The sequence below is a fragment of the Pararge aegeria genome, chromosome 22, assembly GCF_905163445.1.
Source record: "Pararge aegeria chromosome 22, ilParAegt1.1, whole genome shotgun sequence".
NCBI classification, from domain to species: Eukaryota; Metazoa; Arthropoda; class Insecta; order Lepidoptera; family Nymphalidae; genus Pararge; species Pararge aegeria.
Genome location: NC_053201.1, coordinates 7,989,374 through 8,002,180, shown reverse-complemented (window position 1 = coordinate 8,002,180; position 12,807 = coordinate 7,989,374). Strand labels below are relative to the sequence as shown.

Sequence of the window (12,807 nt, the reverse complement as noted above, 5' to 3'; positions counted from 1 at the left end):
TTTTTTTGTTACGGGCTTGTGGGAGGATTTGGCTGTGGCCCGTGGCTAGTTACCTACAAAGACGTGCCGCCAAGCGACCTAGTGTTTAGAAAACGATTTTGGTTGCCGTACTCCATAAAGGTTAGCCCGCTCTGCTGTATCATCACTTACAACCAGGTGTGATTGCAGTCAAGGGCTAACTTGTAGTGTAATAGGAAAAAACAACTCTGCTATATTTCAAAATCAACGTAGATAATAAATGTTATTTAATCTTGGTAGGTATTTTTTAAAATCAATGTACATATTAAATGTTATTTAATTTAATCTTGGTAAAAAGTAGGTATAATCTTAAAAGTTTTTTCTTCCGGAGTCGTGATAGAATGTCACGGCCGAGGACATAAAAACTACTGATCGGAAACAGATTGTATAGTGGTGCACAGATAATGAAACTTAGAAATTCATTGCGGCCGTAGTTACTTCTGAATTATTCATCCATTTCAGAACAAGTTACAAAGGCGAGCACAGCTTTAAAGGGCAAAATAATTAGCACTGTGCTCATATAAACGAGAGGGTTCCGAGTTCGATCCCTGACAGGGTATTATTAATTTCAGCGTATATATGAATGTAAGGGTGTATTATAGATTTAAAATTAACTACGACCCCATCACCTTTGTGTTGCAAGGTTGTCACTGCGTAATTTTTAGTACAACTTTGCACAGTTGTAATAAAAAATGTTTAGCGAGTTAATATGCGAGTTCCCACTAGCATTATGCACATTGACCCCGATTTACCTTTTTTCGTAATTCCTATAATACTGAAACGTAAAGTTCATTTCCTTAATCAGTCCGATACATGATCATACGTGCAATGTCACAAGTTTATTAAATAAATGCGTTTGTTTTACATGATAACCTTAACATATTTTTTCCCAGACAATATATTGTGTACTACAAATATAATAAGATATACCTAATACGTTAGTGAGCGAGGTTTTTTAGCTTATATTTCTATGCTCAACTACTGTGACGATGGCAAGGGCGTATTTTTTTCGTACATTATGCTGATTTAATTATGACCTATAGGTACTTTTTTTATAGAGATTGTTTAAGGCTTCTGAAAATGCACTCCTAAATAATAAATAAATAAATATACTACGACAATACACACATCGCCATCTAGACCCAAAGTAAGCGTAGCTTGTGTTATGGGTACTTAGATAGCTGTTGAATATTTTTATGAATATAATACACATAAATACTTATAATATACAGATCAGACTCCTAAAGGGAAGGATTTTCCAAAAAAAAAATAACTGTAAGGGTCCAATACGTAAGGGTTTGTCTACCACGATGATGATATATATGCAAGTACTATATTTATCAAAATACATTAGGACCTCAATGCATAATTATTCAGATAAATTTAGAGGGGACAATTCTTTTAATTTACGGTGCTGGTATTGCGTGGAAGCTGTCGAGCCTTGCGTCTCGGGTGTTTGTATAAGATGCTGAGTGAGCTAAGAGTGTTCCAAAATGAGGTTCAAACATCATTTCATAAATCTTCGAATGCCTTCACAGTTAAAATATATGATATGCTTGACCGTTTTTCTCATTAATGATTATCTGCAATATCTGAATGAATAGCTGAAAATAGAAAATTACCTCCAACGCAAATTTGCTGTATGTAAGATTTTCTTATTTAGTAAATATAAAATACTATCTAGGGATTTCTGATAATTTGCTTGTTGGAATTTACTTAGCCAACTGAGGCTTGCAAAAAATAAATAGAAACATAGTAGGCAGTGGCGTGCACGGGGTATTCGGCCAGGGTATGCATAAAGCAGATACATAGCATGAAATGCAAAAAAATCTCCTCCAATACGAGCTAAATATAATAATTTGGGTATGCAGTGCTTTTGTGCATGGATGAAGTGCACGCCACTGATAGTAGGTAGTGCACGGAGAAAACGAGTAGCATATTAGGCCGCGTTTTAGGTATAAATTGTACGCGGACGTAGAGAAGCCAAGATTAAAAAATATTTTTTATTAAAAGACCATGCTAGGGTTTTGTCATAAAATTTAAGCTACATGCTTAAATTTTATGCTTATATTAGGCGGAGTTTTTTTTTTTGTTATAACACATAATCCCTCAATCGCTTAAAGCAATAAGATCGCTTTTGCGCATTTAACATATATTTATTTTTGTTATTTCTGGCTTTCACTTTTAATTTGTGCCATAAAGACTTTATCTATCTATCTACCTATCCCTTTTGCAATAAAATTCTTTGCCCTTTATGTTTTTAGACTTATTGCGTAGGTAGTGCCCGTTTAGCTTTAGATTGTATGGCTGACGAAATCACATTGCGCCCCTCTAGCTATACCTACTCTACTGACAATTCTTATAGCATTGGCCGATTAATCGAGATCGAAGGTAGACGTGTGCGAATCAAAACAAATACAACGAAAAATGAAATTGATATGTGTATGTGTGGTCGTATTTGCTCTCATTGTGTATATAAGTGCAAGCCAGCCTCAAACGCCGCTTATAAAAAATGTAAGTTCAATAAAAAATATTTTAGTACTTATTTAATTGTTTCTTCGTCAGCTTACTATTTTCTATATTGTAATACTTTCTAATACAAACTTGTTATCCCATATTCTATTTAAACTAGACAGATAATATAGCATTAAAAAAAATGTACTTTCATACATTCTTAACAAACCCCCTTAGGTTACAACAGCCTAAAAGATAATTCTCTTCTCAATTTTTGGGTTACTAAATTTGAAAAACATGGGACTCTTGTAGAATCTTTCAAGTTTCACTACACGCCTCTTATTGTTAGATTTCTGGATGAAAATGTAGTCCATGTTACCCGTTGTATACCCCTTTGGCTGTCTGAAAAAATCCCGTCCCGAGTAGTCGATGTTCGAAACAGTTTAGATTAACGAACGTAGTTATCGCCATCATCTCACTACCATGAATTTTTTTATGTAATCTGCGCTTTAAAAGTGCCTACTTGAAGACAGATATTTTTGATTTAATTTTGAGACTTAAAAATACAGATTAATTAATAGAAACAGACTAAATTACTTTTAGATATGTTATTAAGAATTAGTAAGTACGTACATATTTCTAATTGGTAGATACTGACTAATTTACTTTTACATAAGTTTAATAGACTCAGTAAGTGGTAAGCACATATTTGCTATTAGTATATCAGAATGAGTGATGCCATTAATGTTCAAATCTGTATTTAAGATACACTCTGGCAAAGATATGGATATTATCATTAAGAGCCTCAGACTATTAATAGCATACTGCCGTTCTCTTACAAGGGATCTAGAGCTTCAAACCTTCACACTGCTCCAATAGTTTGGAGTAATGCAATATCACATGATAAAGATAATAACCGGGTTAACGTGCTCTCGAAAGCACGGAGACGTGTATTACGCCAATTTAATAACTTTTAACGCCAAAAGCATTTTATCTAACACTAGCTTTTGCTCCCAATAACAAACGCGATTTTACAGTAAAATCGCGTTTGTTATTGGGAGTATATTGTAGTGAGTATTTTTCCGGACTAAGTGTATATCTGGGATGTGATTTATCGTATTGAAAAGTTTTATCGAAATCAGATAAACTGTAACAAAACAAAAAAATAATAGTTGCTTGAATTGAATTGACGGACCAATGTCTGTTTCTAAGATTCAAGGAACTATTATTTTTTGACGGACCAATGTCTGTCTCTTAGATTCAAGCTACTATAGGGAAAGATAACTGCAGTGGTTCAGCCAAATACGGCTAGCGAATAAACCACACTTCCGCATGAGTACAGATGTTTTGCCGTGTGGTGAAGCCGATCAGAATACAGTGCACTGTTATATATTATGTTATTGTTGATAGATTGGGTCGAACCGGAGATCAAACCCGTCCTGGGTCCTAGTGATCTTTCCATCATATTTTTTAGATCAAGGAGACAGTTATTATCATCAACACCTTGGCCTTTTTGTAAAACGAGGCTTCCTTACAGGTATTCCGCGGTGGCACACATCTGGAAGGCCCACACTTTGCTAAAGATGAAAGTGCACTTTACTGGGTTGATATAAAGGAGCAGAAAGCTTACAGACTTGACATAGACACCGGCAATATAACGAATAGATACATAGGTGAGACAAAATCATTATTCATTGGTATACAACACAGCCTTCTATAATAATAATATTATACAGTTCAACTGTTCAAATAGTTTGCAGTGCAGAAAATAAATAAATAGTTATTTTATTCAATCATTTATTATAACTATACTTGTAATAAAACCAACGGGTCAAATTCTGTACATTGAACATATTCTAAAAACTAGGGCACTTAACCGACACTGAACCCAAACCTGTAATATTTTTCATTCACACTTTTTCACTCTGCCCTATACATGTATGTGTTTGTTTCTTTACCTAGATATTATTCTATTTCCTTGGTAACTTAAATAGGAAACAAAATGTGTAATGTGTTCTATCTCATTCTCTCGCCGGCTGAATCCTATACATTTATGTTATTGTGTCTCTATGGACTTATTTTTTCGTTTCAACGAGTTTCAAATCACAACGATTCTAAAGAAGTTTCAGTTCAATAAGTAATATTTATAGTTCCGTTGAAAAAGTGCACGCTCGAGTGCAATCAAACCTGCCCCTGAATTATAATACTTACTTTGATGCAGTCAATGAGATAATCCGCAAACCTTAACCTTATTAGCAATTGGCGGTCTTGGACTATCCGCAAAGCGTAATTGCCGGCGCGAAACCTTCTATGCAAACGAACCGCCGACTCTTATTGTACAGTGTTTCCCAAAAAAACTTATAACAAAAACTACTCAATATAAATTTACTCATTATAAACGCGATAATAAAAAAAGGTGTGTGAAGTCCACCAATCCGCATTGTGGAAGGAAAACCGTGTTCTGTAGTGGGCCGGTCATGACTTGATATGGTTATTACGATATAAACTCAAACAACAAAATATAAACGTGACAATTTAGCACACTTCTGTCCATTACATTACCGCCATTTTTAATTTCTTTATGACCGTCCTATTTGATCTGGGTTCCTGTTATTCTTTGATTTCGACTACAACTAATATCGATCACAGATTGTGCATGATTATGGCCAGTAATATCTCTTTTTTGTTTTTTAAAATAAACGTACACGCAAAGGCAGTTTTCATTACATCTGTGATTGATGTTACTTATAACTCGTCTTCAACTGAACCGACAGAGAAGTCCCAAAAGAAATTGTTCTATAGTACTGAGTAAATACAAAAATCCCCTTGATAACAAACACTGTTTTTCTCGCATTTCTATAATTAATTTTATTAATATTATACATTTCAGAATACGGTCCCGTGAGCCTGATCGTAAGAGTAAAAGATTATCCTAAGTTAGTGGTCGTATCTTCAAGATCCGAACTCTATTTCCTGCCATGGGATGCGCCCGCAGGTGATAATGCACTACGACTATTGACTGCCGTGGACATAGGCTTGCCTGACAATAGAGTCAATGATGGCAAGGTCGACGCTAAAGGAAGACTTTGGTTCGGTAAGTTAGTCAAAGTATTACACAAGTTGACAAGTTTCGCTGTAGTATAAAAATTAAAAATTTAATTGAACATATTAAGCCTTATCCAATTCACAAGAAAAATATTTATGTATGTAGGTACTTTTTATGACAAATCATCTAAAAAATTTTACTTTCTGGGAATGTTTTAGATTGAGCGAGTGAAAAACGCAAAACGAGTTCTAAAACGCTTTACGGAGGTTTAACTATATTTCGCTCATTACTCAAGAGTACGCTTAAGAATGCAAGGATAAAAGTGGAAATTTTTTGTAAGCATGGTAAAATTCGTAACGCCCTAGCCGAAAGTGTAATGTGTAACCTTTAAATAAAATTCGTGACGTAATAAATATTATACATTTGCTATTAAACATGTATTATCAGCAAAGTTGCCAACCCAAAGTAAAATATAGGACAGTCCTAAAACAAGAACATGTTCTCTATTATTCTCGAATTCGATACCGCCCTCTTCCGCCGGTTATATAAAGTTTTTTTTTTAATTCCACTACAAACTATCACTTGTCTGCACTAGTCGGTAGGGTGGTAACTAGCCACGGCCGGAGCCTCCCACCGGACCGGACCAGAGAAAAATCAGAATTTATAAATCCCTAAAATGCCCCTGCCGCAGATCGAAAACGAGATTTACAGCAAAAAAAACTCGTTTATCATATTATCTTCAATCTAAAATCTAAGATTTAGAAAATATATTACAATAATGTTTCTGCCTTCTTTTCAGGAACTATGGGTAATGAAGTGAACGGAGTAATAGAGAAAGACCAAGGCACGTTATATGCAATAACAGAACACACCTTCACGCATCCTCAGGAGAAAGTACGACCCGTGTCAATATCCAACGGGATCGCGTGGACATTAGATAACAAGTTCATGTTCTATATCGACTCGCCTACCAGAAACATTGACGTGTTCGATTACGATCTTGAATCGGGGACGTTACGTAAGTTTAAACACCACCGGAATATTCGCCAGAATAGTGTCTGGGTGTTTACATGTATATTATAATAATAATAAAATAAAATCGTTTATTTGAGATAAAAACAACACATAGCAATTAACATATAAGGTACGAGTTTCTCAAATAAAAAATAAAAAATAAAGTTATCATTAACAAATTAAACTTTTTAAAAATAAAAGAAAGGATCTTAAAATTAGGTTACAAAATAAATATGCTAAAACAAACAAATATAGTTCCCTGTCGGCAGTGACATATCTGTGGTGTTGTTCCTCCCAAACAGAGTATCGCCTCAGCGTTATGCTGTAGCAGTGGTTTTATGATCACTGCTACAGCGCTGATTTTCAGGCGACCTCTCTCGACATCCCGGACCGGCCAAGAACTGCTATTTTGGTGGCAAGTGTATGCACTCTGTGTCTACTAAATAATTTGGTTAACTTATTTGTCACTATGCAAAGCGTTACTAAGGCTTGCTCCAAGACATCAGACTTCCCAATTCCTCTTGTCGTCTCCTTTTTGCTTATCCAGCAATATCTTTTTAAGTTTGGACTTAAAGGAAAATACTGAAGTCAGGTTTTGTACCGGTGGGGGGATTATGTTCCATATCTTGGAAGAAGCAAGCCTAAAACTGCCACGGAAAGCGGCAGTCCTATGTCTCGGCACCGCAATTTGACAAGCTGAGCCTCTTGGACCATATTTACTATGCTCCCTAGCCCATTTCACCTTCATAAAAAGGTATTGTGGTTTCCCAGTCGATATTACACCAAATAACAAACTAGCCAAGTGCAAGTCCCGTCGAGATGACATGTTGAGAATATTTGCTTTGTTAAGGTGTGGACTAATATGTGAGCGAGGAGGCAAAACAAAAACGAGCGCACGCATTTTGGACTCTCTGAACTAGCTTTTTGGTTCTTTCTAGCAAACACGGACCATATGCGGTATCTGCGTAGTTCAGTCTTGACAAGATAAGAGAATCACATAGCCGTATTCTAACGTCAACTCTTAAATAATACCTGATCCTATATAGTATTTTTAATCGGTAAAAGCAGTTTTTAACTACATTAGAGATATGTGACTCAAAACGCAAATTAGAGTCAAAGATCACCCCTAAACTCTTAGCCTCTGAAACCCTTTCAATACTCTTGTTGTCTATCCTAACTATTGGATTAAAACTTGCAATAGTTTTAGTCATTTTGGCCGTTCCTAGTATCATACACTTTGATTTAAGAGGATTCAATAGAAGTGAATTTGTTTTGGACCAATTATGTATTCTCTGCAAGTCCTCATTAATTTTCACTTCGGCAGCTGCAGCATTCTGTGGCTTGAAGGATAGGTATAATTGTACATCATCAGCGTATAGATGATATTTGCAGTGCAAAAAACAATGCGCTATGTCTGCGGTGTAAATTGCAAAAAGCAATGGGCTTAGTGCAGATCCTTGAGGCACACCTCGAAGAACTGGACACGTTGATGAAATCAATTGAGATCCATTACTTTTGCTTATCTGTACAAATTGAGCCCGCTCACTAAGAAACCTGCTAAACCACTTTGTAGCTGTGACACTAAACCCATAGTAAGACAACTTTGACAGTAACAACGTGGTGTCAATTGAATCAAACGCACGAGAAAAATCAAGCATTACCAGGATGCTTCCCATGCCTTGGTCCTGCGCAGTCAAAATATTATCGATTACATCCATCATAGCTGTGGCTGTACTGTGGTATTTCCGAAATCCAGACTGGTGGACTGGCAGGATCTTTTGCTTCTCTACAAATGCTGTCATTTGTATGCATACAATCTTTTCCAATACTTTGGATATACACGGTAGTATGCTGATCGGCCTAAGGTCCTTCAGACTGGTCGGGGTACTGATTTTGGGAAGCGGTTTCACTATTGCAGTTTTCCAAACCTTCGGAAACACAGAAGTTGTAATAGATTTATTTATAATAGCTGTTACCGTGCTTAAACTCTGTGGGAGTGTCCAATATAACATTTGTAATGTGATTTCATCCATTCCTTGAGCGTTTGATTTTAACCCTTTTATAACTTTGCTAACCTCCGCTTCCGTTGTTGTGTTAATTTTAAAAGTGTCTGATGCTAACCTATGGGATTCATAATAGGTTGGCCCAGACAGTGATGGTGCGTCGCTATGTGGTATGTCCAGAAAGTGTTTGTTTACCTTGTCCGGATCCCTCAGAGTTGCTGGTATTTCATACTCTCGCTTATTGTTTAGCCCTATATTTTTTTTCAGATTTTTCCATAAAATCGTAGGTTTGTTGATGCATTGATTTATATGAGATTCATAGTAAGCACTTTTATCAGCTTCCATTGCCTCCGTTACAAGCCTCTTAATGTTTTTATAATATTCCTTATGGGCCTTATTTTTTGTTATTTTATACCGATCTTTGCTCTGGTTCCATAACCTTATCATTCTTTTAATAGTATTTGTTATCCAGGGACATGACTGTTCCTTTACCTGCATATTTTTAACTGGTGCGTGGATGTCAAATAAAGTGACAATATAACTATTAAAAGTTAAAACCATGTCTTCTACATTTTCTAAACAATTAATCTCATTCCAAGGAATCTTTTCTAAATCTACATTGAAATCTTTGGGATTGATATCTCTTAATAATCGGGTACTAACCCAGCGGGGGGATACTTTTTCCTTCTTCAGATTTAGTGTTATAGTAATAATAGCGTGATTCCCTAACTCTACAACGTGATTAACATGAACATCACGGGTCGCGGCATCTGTGCAAATTAAGTCTATCAGTGTTTCACTGTGATCAGTGAAATGCGTCGGTTCTGTGACAATTTGACTAAGATTAATGTAGTTTATAAAATCGTTAAAAACTTTAGTTTTCTTATCATGTTGATTGAGAAGATTTATGTTGAAATCTCCCAGAAGCACTATGTTGTCGTAATTTGAAAAAGAGGTAATAGATTGGGTCATAGAGTCGATAAACAAATTAACATCTTGCCATGGGGGCCTATATGCTGTACCTACAATTATTTTTTTACCACCGACTTTGAAATCCAGCTACATTTGCTCTACTGAAGAAATAGGATGCGCCGCTATAGTAGACCTCATCCCCTTTTTAAGATAAAATCCTACTCCTCCCCCGCGCCCCCCCTTTATGTTTGCCGGCCGTGGCGTATGAAGAAAGCGGTAGCCGGGTACTACAGGAGCAAGGCCTTCCTCACCTTCCTTAAGCCAAGTTTCATTAATAGCAATGAGATCAACCTCTATCTCACTCATTGCCACCAGAAACTCCTCGTGACGTGTACAAATTCTAAGTATTTATGTATGTTATTCATTAAAATATTCATCAATCATCTTAGTACCCATAACACCAGCTACGCTTACTATGAGGCTAGATGGAGATGTGTGTATTGTCGTTGTATATTTATTATTTATTTATTTATTAATTATTTTGTTTGCAAGTTTTTTATCACGTTCAAAGATTTTTTTTCGATTCTTTATTTATTCGGGTCTTTTCTGAACAATAGAATGTCAGCCCCATCGTTCTCTTTACGAAAATTAATAATTACTTCCTCTCTTATCTTAACTTAAAATCTAATAGCATTCCGGCTACCTCTGAATAAGGAGCAGACAGGATACTTTGACAAAATCCCCACATAAACATTAATTTTGAACTTACATATTAATTGGTCCGTCATTGGTCTATTCCGAACACACTCTCCCAACAAATGCAGGACATCTTTAAACGATTTTCATGAAATTTAGTATACAGGGGGTTTCGGGGGCGATAAATCGATCTAGCTAGGATTCATTTTTAGAAAATGTCATTTTATTTGTGTTTTCCAGTTAAAACCGATTTGGTTACGAACGAAGCTGCGCGGGTCAGCTAGTATTACAAATTTCACAATTAGGTGAACATTCAACTAACTTTTCTTGCCTTTCAAAGAAACCAGTTCAAAGTAAAGTCTATATAGATTAAGATAATCTTTATTATTGACAAAATTGTCATTTTACAAATCCCGTGGGAACAATTTTTTTTCCCGGAATAAAAGGTAGACTATGTTGCTCTCCGTCATTTCAACTAAGTCCTCACCAAAAATTAAGTCGATCGGTTGCTTAGTTAGGCCGTAAGGTAAGGACAAACAAACAGGCTTTCGCATTTGTATTTTTTTTTTCAGGCAACCGTAGAGTGTTATTCAGTTTCCAAGCAAACAATGTCACAGGTGTTCCAGATGGGATGACCATTGACAGGGATGGAAACTTATGGATTGCATGTTACGATGGAGGAAAGGTAAGTAGCGTTCAAGAATATGCAATAATATTATTAATATACAGTTGTGGGCACTTAAAAAAAGTCATGAATCTAGGGGACGGAAAAAGAGGCGGTGGATGACCACCTGGCTAAGAACAATTAACAACGACACAATCGCGAGCAACACAACAGAAGAGACCACCCACAACCACACGGTGTGACGCAGAAATATGTGCGATGTGACCCCAAATGAATTGCGATAATAGTCAGGAGAAATAAGAAGAGTAGTAAGCACTTCATACATGCGTAAATGCGCTGCCTGCCCTGAATTATTACTGAATAGTTTTTCAAATACCTCAAAGTAAGATTATTTTGCAAGCACTAGTACATCTTAAACTTTATTAATACTTTATGATTTAACATACTGACACGCTGCCCGATATCCTATGGGCTGTGAGATGTTATATCTTCTATCTTACTAAAATAAACTTTACACTAAAATGTAAAAAAAAGTTGTTATTATTTTAAGACTAGAGAAAAATAGACCTTATACATATTATCTTTTTATTTTGTTTCATTTCATTCATATAAATACTCCACTGCACCAGGCAGGTTGATATATTTTGTGTTTCATAAGTTACTTTGTTAATTTAGGATTTTAATTTGAACCACTCACTTGAGCTGTTGCTCTGGTGAATTTGTTTTTACAAAATACATTAATTTAGCTTATTTAACTCTCTCTGACTCCATAACTGTCTAAATGCAAAAAACATGTACCTATCTCTTGTTACATTGCACGAATTAGTGACAAACCTACATACATAATTCGTATATCTTTCTAATCTTAGTATGATATAAATTAGATCTACCTAATGCAAGCTCTCCAGTTTAGTTAAAATTCCATCTTACAGATAATCAAAGTGGATCCAAGGGCAGGAAAATTGATGGAACACCACAAAATACCAGCAAGCAAAGTCACGTCACTAACTTGGGGTGGATATGACTACTCAACATTGTATGTGACAACCAGCAGCCTTGGATTAAACCCGTTACAGAAAACACAGGAACCTGAAGCAGGATCGCTTTTTGCTATAGAGTTCACAGGCTCCAGAGGAAACCCTGAGAATCAACTAATATTTGCGAATGCTGATAAATATTAATAAGATAATAATATATAGTATCAACTTTTTCATATTCTCTTGCACTATAGTTTCATTGTCTGACCATGTGAAAACATCTTGAAAAAAAAATTAAAATTGTCATACAGGTTAACAGTTCCTGACATATTATGAGTCTGACATAAACCTGTAATGTTCTAACAATAAGTGAAGTCTGAACAAAGATGAATTCTACACACTATAGATTTAAGCCTTAACTAAATAAAGGAAAATAGCTGTTTTATTTTATACTAGTACAAGTGCTTCTCAACCGTTTGTTATTGTTAAAATGTTTAAAAAAAATAAAATTCACTAATTTCTTTGATGTTTTAATGGTATGTTTATTTTTAAGTCTCCAAAAAAATAACAATTCTACAGCACCAAGTAGTAGAACCATGAAAGTTTTGACTCCATTTTAAAACTCATACATGAAGTATTTATTGATAAGAGGTGCATAGTAATATATGTTTTAGAAAAAGATGATAGATCATTATGGAAAATATTAAAAAATTATTAAGAATAGCGTTTTGAATGTCTATCAAAAGATAGTTCCTCTGGGTAAATGTATGTGGCTATAAAATATAGTAAATTTCTCATTTTTCGTCACCCATCTCATTTGTCCAATGTTATAAAAAAAAACTAGCTGTTGCCTGCAGTTTTGTCTGCATTTTATCGGTTTTTAAATATCCACTAGTATCCAACTGTATATTCCTGGGCTAAAATGTATCCTATGCCCAGGATGCAAGCTTTAGAAGCAAGAAGTTTTTTTTTCAAAGTAGTAATAGAGCTTTTTGAGACAGTGCTCATCCTGGGAGGTACTGACACCATGCTTATTTCTGTCGCTTGGTGGCATGGTTTTAA

At 35.4% G+C, this 12,807-nt stretch overlaps 2 protein-coding genes across 3 annotated transcripts in view; one reads left to right on the top strand and one right to left on the bottom strand.

Annotated features, from left to right (window-relative positions):
• The window catches only part of LOC120633603 (SWI/SNF complex subunit SMARCC2), a 43,642-nt gene that overhangs the window by 29,340 nt on the left and 1,495 nt on the right, over positions 1–12,807 (bottom strand). The window lies entirely within an intron of this gene.
• Positions 2,404–12,252, top strand: LOC120633605 (regucalcin-like). Its single transcript, XM_039903836.1, has 6 exons — positions 2,404–2,532; positions 4,010–4,145; positions 5,363–5,566; positions 6,318–6,536; positions 10,716–10,828; positions 11,701–12,252. Exons 1-6 carry the CDS (start codon positions 2,446–2,448, stop codon positions 11,947–11,949), a joined length of 1,008 nt encoding a protein of 335 aa, XP_039759770.1. The 5' UTR covers positions 2,404–2,445; the 3' UTR covers positions 11,950–12,252.